This window comes from Gracilinanus agilis, chromosome 4 (assembly GCF_016433145.1).
Source record: "Gracilinanus agilis isolate LMUSP501 chromosome 4, AgileGrace, whole genome shotgun sequence".
NCBI classification, from domain to species: Eukaryota; Metazoa; Chordata; class Mammalia; order Didelphimorphia; family Didelphidae; genus Gracilinanus; species Gracilinanus agilis.
The window spans coordinates 478,318,061-478,337,613 of record NC_058133.1 but is presented as its reverse complement, the minus strand read 5'-3'; the positions used below and the strand labels follow the sequence as shown (position 1 = coordinate 478,337,613).

At 41.7% G+C, this 19,553-nt stretch overlaps 1 protein-coding gene across 4 annotated transcripts in view; it reads left to right on the top strand.

Moving 5' to 3' along the window:
• The window catches only part of HNF1B (HNF1 homeobox B), a 101,702-nt gene that overhangs the window by 68,014 nt on the left and 14,135 nt on the right, over positions 1-19,553 (top strand). For 3 of the 4 annotated variants that reach the window (XM_044672726.1, XM_044672728.1, XM_044672727.1), the window contains exons 5-7: positions 1,567-1,727; positions 7,463-7,595; positions 16,723-16,917. In XM_044672726.1, the coding sequence (XP_044528661.1) occupies positions 1,567-1,727; positions 7,463-7,595; positions 16,723-16,917 (489 nt within the window). The remainder of the gene's footprint in view (positions 1-1,566; positions 1,728-7,462; positions 7,596-16,722; positions 16,918-19,553) is intronic. The other variant, XM_044672729.1, reaches the window with a different exon arrangement.

Here is a 19,553-nt window from a genome sequence, read left to right as displayed (position 1 = left end):
TTTAGAGTCTACATCCCCAATCATAGCCCCATCAACTCATGAGATCAAGCAGTTGTTTTTCTTCTGTGTTTCTGCTCCCACAGTTCTTTTTCTGGATGTGAATAGCGTTCTTTCTCATAGGTCCCTCAGAATTGTCCTGGATATTTGCATTGCTGCTAGTAGAGAAGTCTCTTACATTTGGTTGTGCCACAGTGTATCTGTCTCTTGTGTATAATGTTCTGGTTCTGCTCCTTTCACTTTGCATCAATTCTTGGATCACTCTCCTTTCTTGAAGAGAACCCGAGTACTTGTAGACCCAATCACAGCAGATAACTATATATATATATATATATATCCACAGCCTGGGTCAGTCTCCTTCCCTTCAGCCAAATCTGTCTACCTTTGGGACCTGGAAGTCAGCCAATTGGGATCCCCAATTGGGGATGTGAGTTCCAGAGTTAAAGACACACCTGCAGCCTTATCCCTGTCTTGCTATCTTTCCCCTTTGGCCCAGCCAAATAATGACCAGGTCTAAGACAGAGCCTGGAGTGGAGGAGAGGTAAAGTTGGCTTGAGAGCTTCGACCTGGCCTCTGATGTGCTTTGCCATATCTTCCTGCCTAACTTTCCCATTGAACTTTCTTTTCCCTATCAGGAAATAGACCTCTTCTCCCTTTACCACCAAAAAATAAGATGCTTCTCAGGGCTGAAGAACTCCAAAAAGAGATTGCCAGTCAACCAATCAAATCAACAAACTTTTATGAAATGCTTTCCATATACTTAATACTTTGCTAAGTTCTGGGGACAAAAGGTCCTTGCCCTCAGGGAACTCACATAAAGAGGAAGACAATATATAAATAACTATGCACAAACAAAATATATACAGGGTAGTTTGGAGCAGGGATGTGATGGAGCTCATTTGAACTGACTCTAAAGCTGATGGTTAAATTTTCAACATTTATCCCATGGTAAACACTACAAATCAGGGCTTGATATTTTGCTTGCTTAGACTTAAGAAAATGGAGAAAATGTTAATTATGCAGATTAAATTTAAAAGTGAGTTGTGTATATGCACCTCCCTCCCCTAGCCTGACAGCCAGTCATTAAATATTTACCAGCGCATCTCTTTCTGATTTGGGAGTAATCTCAGAGGGCCAGCAGTACCATTAAGAAGTTAGAGTTAGAACACTAGGAAGGAATCAGGCAGGTCTTGCCTTCTATAATCTGAATACAGGTCAGGTTCTCCATCAGCCCTATGGGTAGGGAGTGCTGACCATGAGTTCAAAAACCATGAAAAGGTAGACTCCAAGTGTATCCCTGACTAAGGAGGCTGCTAAAGGATCACTACCAAAGCTTCTGCAACCTAAAGGCACAGATGTGACAAGGAGAAGAACCAAAGAGGAGGTCATCACTACCAAATTAACCTCCTGGAAGGGTCACTAAAAGTTTGGGGATTGAGGAAGTGCATCAACTTTGTTTCCTTCTCAGGGAACCCCCTGAAAACAAGGTTGGTACCATGGAATCTGGGATTCTGAGGTTTCTAGAGGACATTCTAATGACCCATCACCTGGGCTTCTCTTGTCTTCCAGGAGTGAGATACAGCCAGCCTGGGAACAATGAGGTCACTTCCTCCTCCACCATCAACCACCATGGCAACAGTGCCATGGTGACCAGCCAGTCGGTTCTCCAGCAGGTTTCTCCAGCAGGCCTGGACCCCGGCCACAGTCTCCTCTCACCTGATGGTAAATTGGTGAGTACACCTGGGCCATTGTAGCACTAGGAGCTGATAAGATAAGAGGCAAAACAAACAGGACTTCTCACAAGGCCTACCTTAAACAATGAAGCATTGTAGCCCCAGCAAAAAAAAAAATAAAAATCAGGAGCTGTTCACATTTGGAACGGAAAGGCAGTGCTGTGTGACCCTGTCTTTGGCTGGTGGAAGAGGTGTTCGGTTTGAACCCAGCCAATAAATCTGACAGAGAGCTGCTCTCATTTTATTGATTGAATGCCTCATAAAGGAACAGAGCGGGTGGGACACTGTTTATCTTTTGCTTCTGATGACATTCACATTGATAAAACTCATGGGGTTCATGGGATGGTTGGCTTCTTTTTTTTTTTTCTTCCTTTCTGAATGCTCCAAAGTCAGGAGTTTGTACCCAGAAAGCATTTCATTATGAAACCTATCCCAACTGCTCCCTGACTCCCATCCCCCTTCCACTGTTTGCTTCTTACTACCAAGAATGCAGTAGATTGAGAGTTAGAGCTGGACCTCCAAAGAGGGTAAGAAGATACTTCTTCTATAGGGCCGTTGGATGGAGTTTTCCATGGACTTGTGTCATCATGTGGCTCAGGTGGAAGCCTAAAGCAAAATGGCAGGAGGGATGGGATATTGGCAGTTTCCTCTTCAAGCAGACCTCTTTGTAGTCTTTAATAAGAGCCTCAGCTCTGGTTCCAAAAGGCCACATCAGAAATAATTATGTGATTCAATTCAAAGAATATTTTTTTGAGTTCCTACTAGATGCTGGGGATACAAAAACAATGAACAAAATTGACCCTGACCCCAAGGGGCTTACATTCTACTTGGGGAGCAGATAGCATGCACACGAATGGGTTGTTCCAGCGCTTTCTTCCAGCTGAGATGAAACAAGTTTGAATTTCTGGGGGGCTGAGAATCCCTATGAGTCCCAGAGAGCACGAGATCATTAACAGCAGTACGACACGTTTGAAACTTGGGTCAGAAGTGGAAAATTTATTGCTTGTGTTTTCAAGGAAGGAGAGAGAGAGCCATCAGCTCTTGGTTTCCACACTAAAGGTGGAGCTGGCGAACACTCCCCAGAGCTGCTGCACTCTCCATCTGAGCACCTGACAAGAATGGGAGGGGCATCCACGTTCATATGCCACACCAGACCTTGACACTTGGGTTGTGTAGGCAACATAGGAAGGGCAGGTCACAGGTGATTGGCTGCCTGGCTTCCTGAAGGAAAAACAGCATGTGGTTTCTGTTGGCGTGAGCAGGCTTAGCCAGTACTAGTTTCAGGGAACCAAGGGCTGCTCTCCCCAGCTGAGTACTCTTCAAGGAAAGTACAAAGGTGCTTCCTGCCCCACCTTTCCCTCCCCCCCCCCCCAACCCTTCCTATCCCCTGGTCCTCTAATCTGTGTCATGGCTATAAAGTCATCTCTTGAAAAAGACCCTTTTCCACAAATCCAACTTACTGTGGTAGTGACGCAGGCTAAAACCTTGGAATTTCTGCTAGGTCACGTTGTGAAGGAAACTCTCACTCGCTAAGACCCAGTATGGTCTGGTTGGGATCTCACTAGGAGGTTTAATTTCTCCATTGAGGTGACTTTCCTGAGTCTCTGAGAAGCCCAAGGAAACTTCATTTTGGTGTTTGCTCATATCTCCCAAACCTCAGCTTCTGCCCAAGATGAGAGCTATAGTAGAATAGACCTAACTTGCTCTAGACCCAACGTGTGAACTTGCTTTGCTTCCTTCTCCTCTTCCAGGCAGGGAACTTCAGAGAGAAATGGTGCTAGACAAATGACAAAGTTTTCATTGTAAGAAGATCTCTGATAGAGCATTGGCAGGCTGGGTCTTCTTTCCTAGTCATGAAGAATATGAGATGCCCAAAGACAAGAATCTAGATTGTTCACTAATAGCTGGACACTCCATCTTACATCAGTCCATTGATGGTTTAGACTTTAGACAGAAGCAGACCACATGGGGAAAACACACACACACACACACACACACACAAAACCAGAGAAGCTCTTTGGTAATAGTGACACGGGGCTATTTCTTAGTAGGGTGTGCCGGTAAATGTGTAACAGCCTCATCTGTGGGGGGAAAGGTTGTATACAGGATGTCCTTTTGAGTTTAAATTGCATTATTAACATTTTCTCCATCACTTTATTAAGTCTCTGGGCAATCAACAAAACAATCAATCAATCCCTGATGTGTAGAGTTTGCCAATTTCTGAGGTATAAGTGCTCATGCTGAGAATTTAACAATAGGCTCCCTGATTTGAGCTGGCTCTGGCACACCCCTTTGAGACCTTTTCCTTAGTTTTGGACATTGAGACAATGTGGCATAGGCAGTAGAGTGTTGGGAATGGCGTGGCCAAGACCTGGGTTCAAATTGGAATTCCATCTCTGCCACTGGCTAAGTGACTTTAAGACGAGTCACTTAATCTTTATACCTCAGGCAGCAACCTAAGAATTGTCTATTAAGTCCTAAATGAGTTCCACTGGAGGAAGGAACTCCCCATGCTGACAAAATCACAGATCCTTTGTGTTGATCCAACCCTGTATGGTCTGTTATTCAGTCTCCTTTGTGACCTTTGGCAAGGTTAGAAGTCATCATCAGAGAACTGTAGAACAGGGAGAACACAAACTTTCATGCTGAGGATCTCCAAGTACCCAAAAAGCCTAATTGTTTTCTTCAGCAGTTCACTGGCCTCCCATCAACACCATAAGCAGATGGAAATAGGGGAGGGAAATTATACTTTTACAGTAGCAGAAACAGAGGCAGAGTACACTAGCTTTTCACGAGGCTGGCATATTTTTTTTCCCTCTTAATTTAGAATCCAACCAAGAAAATCAAAACTGAAAAGCTGGGAATTCTCCTGTCCCTTCCTTGACTTTCTCAAAGGCTCAATGCTAGGGAACTGGCCCAGTCCTGGAACAGGTTATTGGTGTGTGTATGTGTGCGTGTATGTGTGTGTGTGTGTGTGTGTGTGTGTGTGTGTGTGTGTGTTTTATGACTCTGACATTTAAAAAACAAGTCTGGCAAACAGGCTGGTTCTCTCTCGTTTGATGTGGTCAGAATTCTTTCTGGGTCATGTGACAACGAGCTCATTTCTTGATGCTCAATTTAAAAACACAAACAAACCTGTTTTGATTTTTTTTTTCAATTTTCTTAATTTAACCTTGGAAACCACTGGCTTGGCTGGAATGGCAGCATTGGCAATACAGTAGCTTACCTGGTACTTGTAGTGTATAACCTTTGAACTTTCAGGACTGTCCATAACAGGAGTGCCCAGAAAGAAGGCTGGCTGACTTCTAGTCACCTCTTCCACTCATTTATAGGCTAGGAGTCTCAGTGTCTTCACATTAGCTTGGGAAAACCCATTCAATCAATCAATCAATCAATCAATCAGGATTTATTATGAGAGCCAATGTGGTATAATGGTTAGAGAAGAAACCTTGGAGACCTGTGTTTAAGTCTTTCCTCTGACACATACTGACTATCTGAAACTAGGTAAATTAATTAAATTTTTAATGCTCGAGGCAACTCTCGAAGACTAAAACTTGAAGTGAATATGTTGACCTGATTTGGAAGAGGGGAAGCTCCCTATACCAGTGAAATTATAGTCCCTCACCGTTCCCTTGTATGCCAGGTGCTACGCTATGATGATGGAGATGTAAAGTAGAAAATGAAGCAGTTCTTGACTTTAGGGAGCTTATATTCCTTTGAGGAAAACAACATGTGTGTTTGTATATGTTTGTGTGCTTATATATACATGTATGTATATCTTGCTTTATGTGTATTTGTACACACACAAGCACACACAAATGTGTATATATGTACATACACACGCATAAAAGCACATACAGACATATATGTATGAACACACAAACATACATGTATATGTGTAGGTACGTACCTACATATACACATATATGTACACATGTGAGTGTATGCAAAATAATTACAAGTATTATTGTCTGTGTGTGTTTTTAAAGAGTGTATGGATCAATATGTTTTGTATGACAAAAATAAAATGTTAAAAAAAGGTTAAAAAAAAGAGTATATGGGTCAACCCAACCCACAGGGATTTGGGGACACAAGAAAAAAGATGGAAAAAGGTTTGCTTTTTTGCCTTTTCACTACTGCCGTACCAACTTGTCAATAAAAAACAAAACAAAACATGACTATGGTTATATTTCTAAAGTGTTAGTGGGAATAGAGTGAAGAATTTGAGAAAAAGTAGCAAAATATGAGGAAATTAAAGATATGTGAAGATTGTGGGTGATATCTATGATTTCTTCTTCCTATCCACTAATCTTAGGGTCAGACATATAACTGTGCTATTCTCTCCCTCAACCCACCTAGTTTATAGAACCAAACTTCAGGGAAGTAGAATCTTGTAGAATGTAATCTTCCTGAGAGCAATGGCTGTTTTTGTTGTTGTTGTTGTTGTTGTTGTTGTTGTTTGTCTTTTTGTTTTTGTTTTTGTTTTTGCTTTTGTATCTCCAAAACCAGGTTATTTTTTTATAGTCCAGACCTGTGATTTCACTGGGTTAGCAACCTCCCAATGAGAAAACACCATCTAGCAGTGCTATTGGGCAACTATTCTTCACCATATAGTTTTAGAGAGTTGCCTGGAAGCCCTAGAAGGGATTTAGGTGATGTGCTGAATAGCTTGAATAACTTGGAGTTGGGATAGACCTAAATTTGAATCTTCCCTCACACATTTGCTGTGTCATCAAGTAGCTTAAGCTCTCAGCCTCAGTTTCCTTATCTACAAGGAGAGGATAATAATAGCATCTACTTCACAGAACTGTTTTAGGATCAAATGAGAAAATTTTTATAAACACTTAACACAATGTGTAGCATACAGTAGGTGTTTAATAAATTCTTGTCCCCTTCCCCCTTATTAAAAGATTAAATGACTGCTCAGGCAGTCACACAAATGGTGTTTCAGAAGTGGAACCATGATTCAGGTTGTCCAAATTTCCAAGGCTCTCTCTACCTTGCCATGTCATTTTGTACATAGTAGATGCTTAATAAATATTTTATTTAATTTGATGGGGAAATAATTCTATTATTTTAACCGTATCTAGAAACTTCTTAAATTTTTCCTATCCCCTACTCCTAGCCTGGGTAGACTATGATTGTTTTCAAAGAAGAAATAAAAAAAAAATTTAGGAAATCTTTAGAAAGTGTCAGTGATCACTGGTGAGACACTCTACTTGGGAGCTCTAAGTGCCCAGCAAGTTGTCTCTCTTGCCCTCCTCTCTATAGCAACCAAAGCTAGGGATCCCCCTTGGATACCATACTGGAGGGCAGGACTGTATTTTAACCTGAAGCATTTAGTTCAATGATTAGAACACAATAAGCATATAATTAAAATACTTTTGTGTTAGTACATATAGCTGTTCTACTTCTCCTATTCCCCCACCTGTCCCCAATCACACTGTAGTCAAATTCTTCATTTTAATTATTTTTGTTACAAAACATAATCACATTTCCTCAACAGTATTCATACAGGATCCTAACATTGGGAGTTAAGGGCTGAATCGGGGCAGATATGGGATGCCCGCCATTCCCAGTGGCAATAAGGATTCTTGGGCATGAGAATGACTCAATAAAATGGAGAGTGAAGGGCAATTTGTTGAATGAACCATAAAGTTGTGTTTTGCTCTATTGATTTTATGCATTCCTTGCTTCCTCCGGTTATGCTGTTTTCTTCTCTCTTCTGGCAGATCTCTGTCTCAGGAGGGGGCTTGCCTCCAGTCAGCACCTTGACGAACATCCACAGCCTATCCCACCACAACCCCCAGCAATCTCAGAACCTCATCATGGCGCCCCTGTCGGGAGTCATGGCCATTGCACAAAGTAAGATACATTCTTAACTCTTGGGCCGTAGAGAGATGGGTTGAGATAGTCACAAATATCTATAATATTCCTTTCTCCCATCACACATCACTTATCACTGAACCACTGGGATTGGTCATTAGGAACTAGAGCTATTTAAGCTGGAGAAAACTAGGAAAAAATGAATTGCCTTCAAGTAGGATGGTAGATTTAGATCTGGAAGGGACCTCAAGGGTCATCTTTTGTCAAAAGTCCAACCATCTTTTTTACAGATGAAGAAACTGAGGTCTAGAGAGGTGAAGTGACTTGTATCAAAAATGTAGATATTTAAGAGATCTCAGAGGGGCAGCTAGTTAGCAGCATAGAAGATAGAATACCAGGCTGGGAATCAGGAGGACCTGGGTTCAAATCTAGCCTCAGGCACTTCCTAATTGTGTGACCCTGGACAAGACATTTAACCTTCATTGCCTAGTCCTTACCATTCTTATGTCTTAAAATTAATAGTACATCAGATGGTAAGGCTTTTGTTGTTGTTGTTGTTGTTGTTTTTAAAAGAGAGACAGAAATCTCAGAGACCATTTAGTCCTCTGGTTCCCAATGTTTGTTTTGTTTTGTTTTGTTTTTTATATCTTCCATCTTAGAATCAATACTATTTATTGGTTCTGAGGCAGAAGAGTGGTAAGGGCTATGCAATGGTGGTTAACTGACTTGCCCAGGGTCGAACAGCTAGGAAGCATCTGAGGCCAGATTTGAACTCAGGACTTTCCATCTTTAGGTCTTGACCTTCAACCCACTGAGATCCTAGCTGCCCCCATTTCCCAATTTAATTTTTGTTTCAGGAATTCCTTTCAACAATAATGACAAAAATATGTTTTGAACCCCCAAGAGTATATAATTTACCTGGAATAATAACCCAGAAAGTATATAATTTAATATACCTACATAATATTCTGTAATCATTTTTTGCTCAAGATGTCATTAAAGAATTTTTAGAGCAAATCCTTTGGACCGTCTGCCACAGGGGGTTTATAGACCACTAATGGTCTAGTATAGCATTGGTGAACCTTTTAGAGATCATGTGCTCAAACTGCATCTTCAAGCTGCCTGTGAGTCTCCCACATTATCCCAGAGAGCAGAGAGAGGAAGAACTCGCATTGGGCTGTTGGACAGAGGGGCAGGGCATGCAAAATATGTTGGGGCATGCGTGCCAAGCCGTCACCAAAAAGGATCTAGTACAACCTTTTGTTTTACGTATAAGGAAACTGAGGCTTAGGAAAATTAAGTGATTTGCCCAAAGTCACTCAGGTAAAAACAGCAGAGAAAGAATTTGAACTTGGGTCCTTAGCGTCTAAAGTCTCTATCTGTTGTGCCATTCTGATGAGTGTGTGAAATATTTTTACCAGGAGGTGCTAACATTTGTCCTCTATGTTTACACAGAGCATTAGGGGAGATACGGTTCAAATTAAAGCAAGGAACTATGTTGCTCAAACTTAAGGGTCAATTTCTAGACTGTTAGTGATAGGACTATTGTGTCCTATTCCATATCAGGGCATGACTCTAAGAGAGATTATAGCATTTTCCTCTTTGGAGATCTTTAAAAGGGAAAACAAATGTCCATGTGCATCCATCCTTAAGAGAACAGAAGATTAGAGTCCTTTCAAGTTCTATGATTCTAAGATTCAAGAATAAGGGTTCTTAACCTTTATAGGTATCCAGGATCCCTTTGGCAGTCCACTCCATAGAAGACCCTGTCTCAGAATCATATTTTTAAATACATAAAATTATAATATAGCACTATAATGTAGCTATATAATATATTAGCCACATGATTAATAAATAGCTGTAATGACTAACACTTGTATAGCACTTTAAACCTTTGAAATATAACTAATAATTTTTTTTAAAAGTTTGTGAATTCTAGATTAAGAATTTCTTGTTTAGAACTTTTCTGCTACCTCAGAAGGAGCTTCATTTCAAGGGTGGATGAAATGTAGAAGCAGGTTGGGTATACATAATCCGTCTATAAGCACTGAATAAATACCCAATGTGTGTGGTATCTTCATGGATAAAAATCTGGCCCCTAAGACTAGAGGATCTGAGTTCAATTGCTCCTCTCTTACTGTTTCCTTGTTATACACAGTGAGATCTTGGGCTCTAGGCAACTCTCTTAAGCTGAACAGATATCAACTGGCACTTGAAGAGTTCCTAATAGTAATGAAGTCAGAAATTCTCTCTTATGCTATATATGCCAGGCACCACTTGAGGTACTGGATCTTGGCTCTCTCCCAGGTCTGTTACTAATAAGTTGTGGAATCTTAATCAAGTTTATGGGGAGGAATGTCGGTTTCCTCCTCTGAAAAATGAGGACCTTGGAATAATTTATTTGTAAAGATCTTTTATTTCTAGGGATCTATGATAACTTCTTCCTTTTCTGCCCCATTAACACAACCCTCCTCTCCTCCTTAAATCTCCTCCATCACCACACCCTGTGCAAGCATGAAATTGCCTCATTTCACAATAACATCATAGGGCAAGGGCAGCTAGGTGGCACAGTGAGTAGAGTGCTAGGCCTGGAATGGGGAGAACCTCAGTTCAAATTTATCCTCAGATACTTCCTAGCTGTGTGACTCTGGGCAAATTACTTATCCTCAGTTGCCTAACCTTTTCTCTTCTGTTTAGAGTTGTTCCTGGGACAGAAACTAAGGGTTAAGAAAAACTCATTAAGCCAAGTGGCCAAATTCTAACTGAAAAACTATAAAATCCCAAAGAACTTTCAGCTGATCAGCCATTTATAATATTGTTCTTGGGAAGCTGACCCTTCTCTAATACTGCTTTGCCTAACACTATTCTTTGAAGAACTAACTAGCACTGTTAAGTGGAGTCTGATTGGACTTTCTGACCTACCTCATCCCCCAGAATTGTTTTGTTCTTGGTTATTAGTTACTCTCTGTCACCCCACTCTGACTTGTAGCTCTGATCTAGATTTCTTTTTAATTTTTCTTTTGTTTACTTATATTTTATTCTTAATTGTTCCCCTCTGCCCAAATCAACAAACATTTATTTTCTCTCTTTCCCACCTTTTCCTGTCATTGAAAAAAAGAAAATAAAAACAAAATCCTCATAAAGTGTAATCAAGCAGAACAAATTACTGCATTGGCTCTGTCCAAAAATGACTCTACCTCTTGAGTCTGTCACTGGTGTCTGTTAGGAGATGGGTAGCATGGCACATTATTTGTCCCCTGAAGTCATGGTTGGTCATTCCATTGATCAGAGTACTTGAGTTTATAGAAGTTGTTTATCTTTATAATGTCGTAACTTGTATAACTTGGTCTGGTTCTGCTCGCTTCACTCTGCATCTGTTCATGCAAGTCTTCTCAGGTTTCTCTGAATTTAGCCCTTTTATCATTTCTTACAGGGCAATGATATGTCATTTATTATATTCATATGCCATATTAAGTACACGCATAGACCATAATCTACTTAGCCATTCCCCGGTTGATGGCACCCACTAGTTTAAAGATCGTTACCACCACAAGAAGTGATGTTATAAATATTTTTGTACATTTTAATACAGATTTAAAGAAAACATTTGTATACATGCTTTGGATTTGGGGTCAAGACATTTATATTCAGATACTGGTTCTGTTGTTTACCACATTTATGTACCAAGTCATTTGATCTTTGTAATCCTAGTTGTGATATCCATCATTGGATCAGAAGGTATGCTCAGTTTTGTGATTTTTTTTCTCTGTCCTATCTTTTCTCTCCCTCTCTCCAGATAGGTTTATTTATCTGTTCTCACCAAGTAGATCTAACCTGTATATTCCCTTCACTGTCTTCACATGTAGCATATTGAGCCCAGATAATTGGGGAGAGGGGTGAAGTGTGAATAAGCATTAATATAGCACCTTCTACATGCCAGACATGATGTTGAGCAATCTATATTAAGCTTCCAGCAACCCTGGGAAGTAGGTGCTGTTATTCTCCTCATATTAAAATTGGATAAATTGAGGCAAACAAATTAAATGACTTGCCCAGGCTCACACAATTTATTCATGCCTGAGATTAGGTTGGAATTCAGATAATCCTCACTCTAGGAACATGATTGCTCCTGAAATGGTGGATTCAAAGACATATTGGTATTGTCCCCTTTTCCTCAGCTACTTAGAAATCCATGCTTTTTTTTTTTTAAACCAGAGGGAGATTCAAATGAGAATTAAAGGAATCTTCAAGAAACTCGCCATATAAAAGACTATAATCATTCAGGGTTTTCCCCTGAGCCACTTCCTGAATTATGAAATAGTTGGAGTCAAAAAGGTTTGCATGTGTCAATACTGGCCTTTGAATGGGGATCTAGGGCTTCAAGCCATCCTGCTGTTTTGAGAAGTCTTCCCCAGAGGACTTGTGGCTATAGATAAGCCATCCCAATTCCTTTTAAAAAAAATTCTCTTGATTCAAGCACTGCATAATACTGACTTCAGTCTGTTCTCAGTCTTGCTCATTTTTCTTTCTGTTTTACCCAGGTAGAGTAGGAAAGAAAAATTGAAGAAATTTGGATAGGATGACCAGGAACCTTTTGCCATTGCTAGTCAAGGCCACCCTCTGTTCCCTTATTAGATTTATTCATGAGTTCTATTACTGGGGCCACGCAATTCCAATTGCAGGAGAAGAAGGAAATGACTACAAATCCTGTATACCTAGACTGGAGTAGTATGTGCATAGAGGGCTAGATTTCCAGAACTTAGGGAGATCAGAGGGTCATATGGCCCAGTGCATAGAGTGCTGGAACTGGAGTCAAAACCCTGAATTCAAATCCAGCTGCAGACACTTACTAGCTGCGTGATCCTGGGCAAGTCACTTAACATCTCTCTCTTTTTTCCTCATCTGTAAAATGAGGACAATAATAATAGCACCTAGTGCCCAGAGTTGTTGTGAGGATCCAAAGAGATAATATATGTAAAATGCTTTGCAAACCTTCAAGGACTGCATAAAGGCTGGTAATTATTTGATGATCCTATGAGCATAGACTGAGAGCAGGAAGGTACCTCAGAGATAATTGAGCTCAACTCTCTCATTTGAAATATAAACAAACTGAAGCCCAGGAAATTTAAGTTAATGCCACATTGGTTACATGATCACATAAATATCAGAGTTGGGATCTGAATTCAGGTTTCCTCAACCAATCCATGACATTCCCCATTCTGTGTGCCACACTATTTCTCTGGGGTCAGGTCTCCCCTCTGCACTTACTAGTTCTGTGCACATAACTTCTCCAGCCTCAATTTCTTCATTTGTCAAATTTCTTCATTTAGTCCTCATGCGGAATTGTGAAGATCAAGTGAAATGATTTTGGTGAAATATTTATTTAAAAAACCCTCTAAAGTACTTTATTAGTACCAAGCATGATTACTATAGGGGCAGCTAGGTGGTGCAATGGATGGATTGTAGGGCATGGAATAAGGAAGACTTTGTAAGTTCAAATCCATCCTTGGACACTAGCTGTGTGGCTCTGGGCAAGCCATTTAAGCCTGTCTGCCTTAGTTTCCTCATTTGTAAAAATGAGCTAGAGAATGAAATGACCAACCACAGTAGCATCTTTGCTAAGAAAATGCCAAATGGGGTCATGAAGAGTCAAACACTACTGAAAAACAAGTGAACAACCCAAAATGATTACTATGAGACCCTTTCTTTGTCTATATGGGCAGGGTCTCAATCCCTTTACAGCCCACCTATCAAAAAGACTCTAGGACAATGAAAACTAAGAGGAACTGAATTACCTCTTTTCCTACAGATATCAAAAACAGGAATATCTGTGTTAAAATCCTGTCTTTGCTGTGCCACTGTGTTGTGTGACCCTGAGCAAGTCTCAATCCCCCAGTGCTCTAGGCAGCTCTCTAAGACCATAAGTTTCAGAGAAGTGGTTAACTTCCATTGATAGCAGGACTTTCCTCAACCAAGAATTCTTTGTCAATGAAATGATAAGTCTAGCCCCTAACCCATTTCACCTGAGAGGTCAGTATGGTACAATTGAAAGAGGATCTGGGTTCAAGTCTCACCTCTTCCTATTTATATGACTTAATCATTTCCCTTTTGTGGCATCTATAAATTAAGGTGTTGGACCAAATGGCCTTGGAGGCCACTTGTTGACTCCAATATAAATATTAGATCATTGGGGCTTTCTCAGAGCTCAGATCTTTGGGGAAGAAGTGGAAAGAAGGAACAAAGAATTTAGATGGAACACTGAAGAGTTGAAGAAAGAGTTGGGGGAGTAGAAGATGGAAAAGCTTTGAGGAAGATCAGAAGGCTGAGACCCTCTTGAACTCCCCACCCTCAGCAAACCAAGAAGACCATTTCTGCCAAAGGCTCCAGCCTTCTAGGCAGCTGATAACAATATCAGTGTGCAATTGTTGAGGGCTTTGCATTATCTTGGGTTGGATTGGGGAGAGGGGCAGGACAAAAAGGTCTTCACCCTCTTAAAGGCTCCCAGCTCTTTGGGAGTGTCTGATGTACTTTGCCTGTCTCACTTCACTTGGGATACCTAAGAAAAGACTTTTTTTTCCCTGGTTCTCCCCCTTTCAGTCCCTTTTTTTTTTTGCCCTTCTTGTCTTAAGGAAGCAGGGTCAAGGGACTTGTCAGTGTGGCACACTGGGAAGGACAGTGGGTTTATCTCACTTATGCTATTTGCTGTCAATTCATTTAGCTTCTCTGAGACTCAGTTTCCTCATCTGTAAAATGAGGATATTGAATAAGACAGTCTCTAATTTTCCTTCAAGCTGTAAACCTGTGCTTCTGGGATCTTATAACATGGCAGATACACCAGAGAGTGAAGAGGAGGTGTTATCACATCATAATTATTTATGGAGGGGGAAACTTTGCCCCTCCCCCTCATTGATTCTTCTTTTATAACAAAGAAAATGGTTGAGCAAGTACAATCGATATAGTATTTTCCCCATTTTCCTGATTTCTTCCCTTCCCCTATCCTATGGTACCTCTATTCTGACCTGCTGCTATTTGCCTCAAGTCATACACAGTCATCAAGTCTCTGTTACTTTTTTGGAGTTTAGAACACATCCTTGGGGGAGAATTCTGGGAAAGTCTGCATAGTCTAATATGCAAATTCAGGTGCATTAAAGGCTTTGATGTCATAGGATTCAGCTACAAAAGCCAGGTCCTGGTGCCACCATCTTAGTGTCAAGGGAGCTGAGCCCACACCCAAAGGATGGGACCATGGCGCTACCCAGTACAACCACTGGCAAGGACAGACTCTGATTTAATACTAGCTCCTTCTTCCCTGGTAGCTGTCTTGCACCCTAATGATAATACCCTCTACTGCCTGACACCAATGTTCGGACATTGTCTCTTAGACTATAGATAGCAAATAGGCCAACACACTTAATGCATCAGACCAGATAAGAATATTCCTATTTCTCTGTTTACAAGAGAATGCCTTTTAGCAGAGCTTAGGATCCTTCACATTCCTGCCCTCTGCTGGTTGGACTCAGACTAGTTCCTCTTAGGAGCTGTGAGCCCTACTTTATCAGAGAGATCACCCTGTAGCCTGGATCCCCAGGTTCCTCTGCTCACTCTTGCCTGATGGGGAGCACTGGCTTTCTTCCTCTCTTTTTAAGATTCAATTTTATTTTATCTCAGTGAATAAACATTTATTTTCTCTTCTTCCTACCTGAAAGAAAAAGCAAAGAAAAAAAATCCTTATAATATTCATTGTGCTAAAAGTCACTAAACAGAGCATATCCTTGGACCAAACGATATCACTTTCTACTAGGTCTAAATTAAAGAAATTGAAAAAAGAGCAAAAGGACTCTAATGTACACAAATATTTATAGCACTCCTTTCTGTGGTGACAAAGACCTGGAGACTAAGAAAGTGCCCATCAATGGGAGAATGGCTGAACAAATTATAAGATATGGACATAATGGAATAGTATTTTGCCATAAGAAATGACCAAAGGAAAAGATTTCAGAGATTTGGGAAAATTGATTTGCATTGGCTTTCTCTTGCCATAAGAGATGACTTTCTGTCTCTGTCTCTCTGTCTCTTTCTGTCCTCTCCCTCTTCTCTTTTCCCATCTATCTTTTCCTCCCTATTTCCCCTTTCTCTTTCTTTGCTTCTCTGTCCCTTTTTCTGTTACTCTGTCTCTTCTTGTCTCTCTATGTTTTTCACTTTCCCTCCTTTTCCCCCTTCTTTATGCCTCTGTCTTTCCCAGTCTCTCTGTCTCTGTCTCTGCCTTTCTGTTCCTGTCTCTTTTTCCCCCTCCTCTTTCTCTCCTTCTTCTCTCCCTCCCTCTCCCCTTCTTTTTCCATCTATCTTTCCCTCCCTGTCACCCCTTTCTCTTTCTTTGTGTCTCTGTCCCTTTTTCTTTGTTATTCTGTCTCTTCTTGCCCCTATCTCTGTGTTTCGCTTTCCTTCCTTCTCCCCCTTCTTTATGCCTCTGTCTTTCCCAGTTTCTCTGTCTCTGTCTCTGCCTCTTTCTCTGTTTCTGTCTCTCTTTCTCCCTCCTCTTTCTCTATCTCTTTCTCTCCCTCCCTCTCCCCTTCTCTTTTTTTCCATCTATCTTTCCCTCCCTGTCACCCTTTTCTCTTTCTTTGTGTCTCTGTTCCTTTTTCTTTGTTATTCTGTCTCTTCTTGCCTCTATCTCTGTGTTTCACTTTCCTTCCTTCTCCCCCTTCTTTATGCCTCTGTCTTTCCCAGTTTCTCTGTCTCTGCCTCTTTCTCTGTTTCTGTCTCTCTTTCTCCCTCCTCTTTCTCTCCTTCTTTCTCTCCCTCCCTCTCTCCCTTCTCTTTTTTCCATCTATCTTTCCCTCCCTGTCTGTCTCCCCTTTCTCTTTCTTTGTGTCTCTGTCCCTTTTTCTTTGTTATTGTCTCTTCTTGCCTCTATCTCTGTGTTTCGCTTTCCTTCCTTCTCCCCCTTCTTTATGCCTCTGTCTTTCCTTGCCTCCCCTTTCCTCTCTCCTGCCCCCTGTCTCTTTCTCCATCTGTTTCTGTGTCTCTCCTCAGCCCCAGCCCTTTTCTCCCAGCACAGCTTCCCCAGCACAGTGCCCTCCAGCTCCTGGTGAGTGGGAAGGAGTGCTGCTGAGCTTGGAGTCCCTGTTTTAGAAGGCTTCTCCACTGTCTTGTCTTGCTCCCACAGGCCTCAACACGTCCCAAGGTCAGAGCGTCCCTGTCATCAACAGTGTGGCGGGCAGCTTGGCCGCCCTGCAGCCTGCCCAGTTCCCCCCACAGCTGCATAGTCCTCACCAACAGCCGCTTCTGCAGCAGACCCCCGGGAACCCCATGGCCCAGCAGCCTTTCATGGCGGCAGTAACCCAGCTACAGAACTCCCACAGTAAGGAGTTGGGCAAGGCAAGGGTGGATGGGTTGGACCCTGGCAAGGCTCTCTGATCTCTCCTACCCTGGGTTTTGACCTCCTAACTGTTCCAGATGTTTTCAAAGAAGATTATGTCTATCTCCTTCCAGAGGGAGCAAATAAGATTTATTAAATATTATTCTGGGCCACTGGGCAGAGCAGAGTGAGTTCTAGAAGGACTGAGGTTTAGTGGAGAGGATGTTATCCTTGGAGACAAGAAGACGTGGGTTCAAATTGTACCCCAAACTAGATATATGACAAGTCATTCATTCTCTCTTTGCCTTAGTTTCCTTCATCTGTAAAACAAAAGGGTTAGACTCAGCCACTAAAGCTTCCAGCCTTATATCTCTGAACCTTTGGGCCTCATTTTCCTCATTCAGTTGAATTTCTATTCAATAAACATTTATTAAACACCTGCTGTATACCAGGTACAATAGTGGGCATAGAGAACCAAATGGGCAAAACCAACAGTGTCTGCCCTCCATGAACTTACTTTCTACCATAAGTTCCTACTCATGTGTGTACATATATATGTGTATATACGCATATACATACACAAACACGAAGTAATTACAGAAAGGCTAGAGAAAACCTAAGAACTAGAGGAATGAAAATGGGAAGGGGCAGACAAGACCTTTTATTTTTTTGTGGGTCGTGACCCTTTAGTGGTCTGGCGAAGCCTACAGACTCCTCAGAATAATGTTTTTAAAGATGTAAAACAAAATACATAGAATTACAAGGGAAAATAATTTTATCGAAGCAGAATGATCAGTTTATTAAAAAAAAAAAAACAAGTTCATGATCCCCAGGTTGAGCCCCTGGGTGAGATGAGCTCGAAGGCCCTGCCCAGCTCTAGGTTTTCTGATTCTGGGCTTCCTTTCTCCTGCCTTGAGCCTCCCAAGGGGAAGATCTCACGAGGGTAATTCTGGGAAGTACATCAGTCAACAAGGATTTATGTAGCAGGTATCAAATGTGCTGGGGATACAGGTACCAAGAATGAAGCAATTCTTAGCCACAAGGAACTTATATTCTATTGGGGAGGCAATAAGTTCGTATAGAGGTAAATGCCGAATCTATAGTGGAAAGCTATAAATGAAAACAAGGCAATTTGAGAGAAAGGGCACCAGAAGTTTGGGGGACCAGGAAAGGCTTACACAGTGAGCTTAAACTACAGGATACAGGAGGCCTCCAGAATCTTCTCTAACACTGGCCCTCTTCCCCACTTTCCTATTTCTCGAGATAATATGATTCACCTTGAAAAGGGGGTGGGGAGGACTAGCAGGAGGAAGTTGTTTTTCTATTTTAAGAAGAAATTTCCTACTTCTTCCCCTTCTCTAAATTGTCCCTCCAGGTAAGCTTTCCCTTTCCTTTTGACTCACCCTGGCCTCCCTCCTGCAATGGCCATCAGATGTCTTATCAAGAGACGACATGTCTTGGGCTTTTGTCAGCATCCCAAGGTGATGCTCCAGGGAGCTCCAGGCCCAGTTCCAGCCTCGGGTCTCACTCAGAGTATAAGTAGCAGATCTCTGGGCAGAGCTAATTTCCCTAGTTTAGACAAAACAGCTCCAAAGGGGACATAAAGGAGCCTCCTCCCACCCCCAGCCCTCCCAGGAGGAATTGGGAATCAGCCACTGAGTAGGAGTTAGAGCCAGGGATTTTCTTTCACTTCTGTGGGCAGTTTTGGAGCAGGGCCATGGGATGGGAGGGAGCAAAGCCAAGTTCAGCTGCCTCTGTCCCCAGGGCTCTTCATCCCTGTAGAGATCTGCGAAGCAGGTTTGTAATCCCCATCTCACATTCCAATCACATTTTTATGACTGCCATGGCCTGAATCTGAGCCCTAAGTCTCCCTCGCCAGGACTCTTCCTTCTGACCCCAACTCACGTGGCTCTTCCTTTACTCCCTCCCCCTTCTAGTCAGAACCTGGGGCTGAACTCCCAGGTGACCAGCCCCAACGCTGGCAGGCCTGTGACCATAAGCTCTCATTAGAATGTCAAGGCCAAATATTCCTTACTAGACACAATGAGCCATCACATGAGGCCCTTTTCAAGTACAAACTATCATACACTTTAAAAAGAAAAGTGCTGTGGACGCCTTTCATAACTACAGTTATTGCTAGAGGGAAAAAACCAAACAAAATGAAGAAAAAACTTTTCCTTTATCCAGACTGAACCCTTCTTTGTAACAAAGAAAAAAATAAGCATAAACAACCAATATAGTGACTACATATGACAAAGTATACAGCACTCTGTCCCAATATTGCCCCACTTCTTCCATAAGAGGAAGGTCTCATTCTTTCTCTATTTTCTTGAGGCCATTAGTGGTTTTTCTGGGTTTTCAGAGCTGAGCTCACCTATTAAAAATTCAAATGTTATTGAGAATCTTTTGTTTTGATACCATCTTCCCTTCTGAATCTATCACTCTTCCACCTATGGAACAAAAAAAATGATGAGAGAGAGAGAGAGAGAGAGAGAGAGAGAGAGAGAGAGAGAGAGAGAGAGAGAGAGAGAGAGAGAGAGGAAGAAAGAAAAAAGGGGGAGAGAGAGGGAGAAAGAGAGAGGGAAAGAAAGATAGGGAGGGGGGAAGAAAGAAAGATAGAGGGAGAGAGAGAGGAAGAA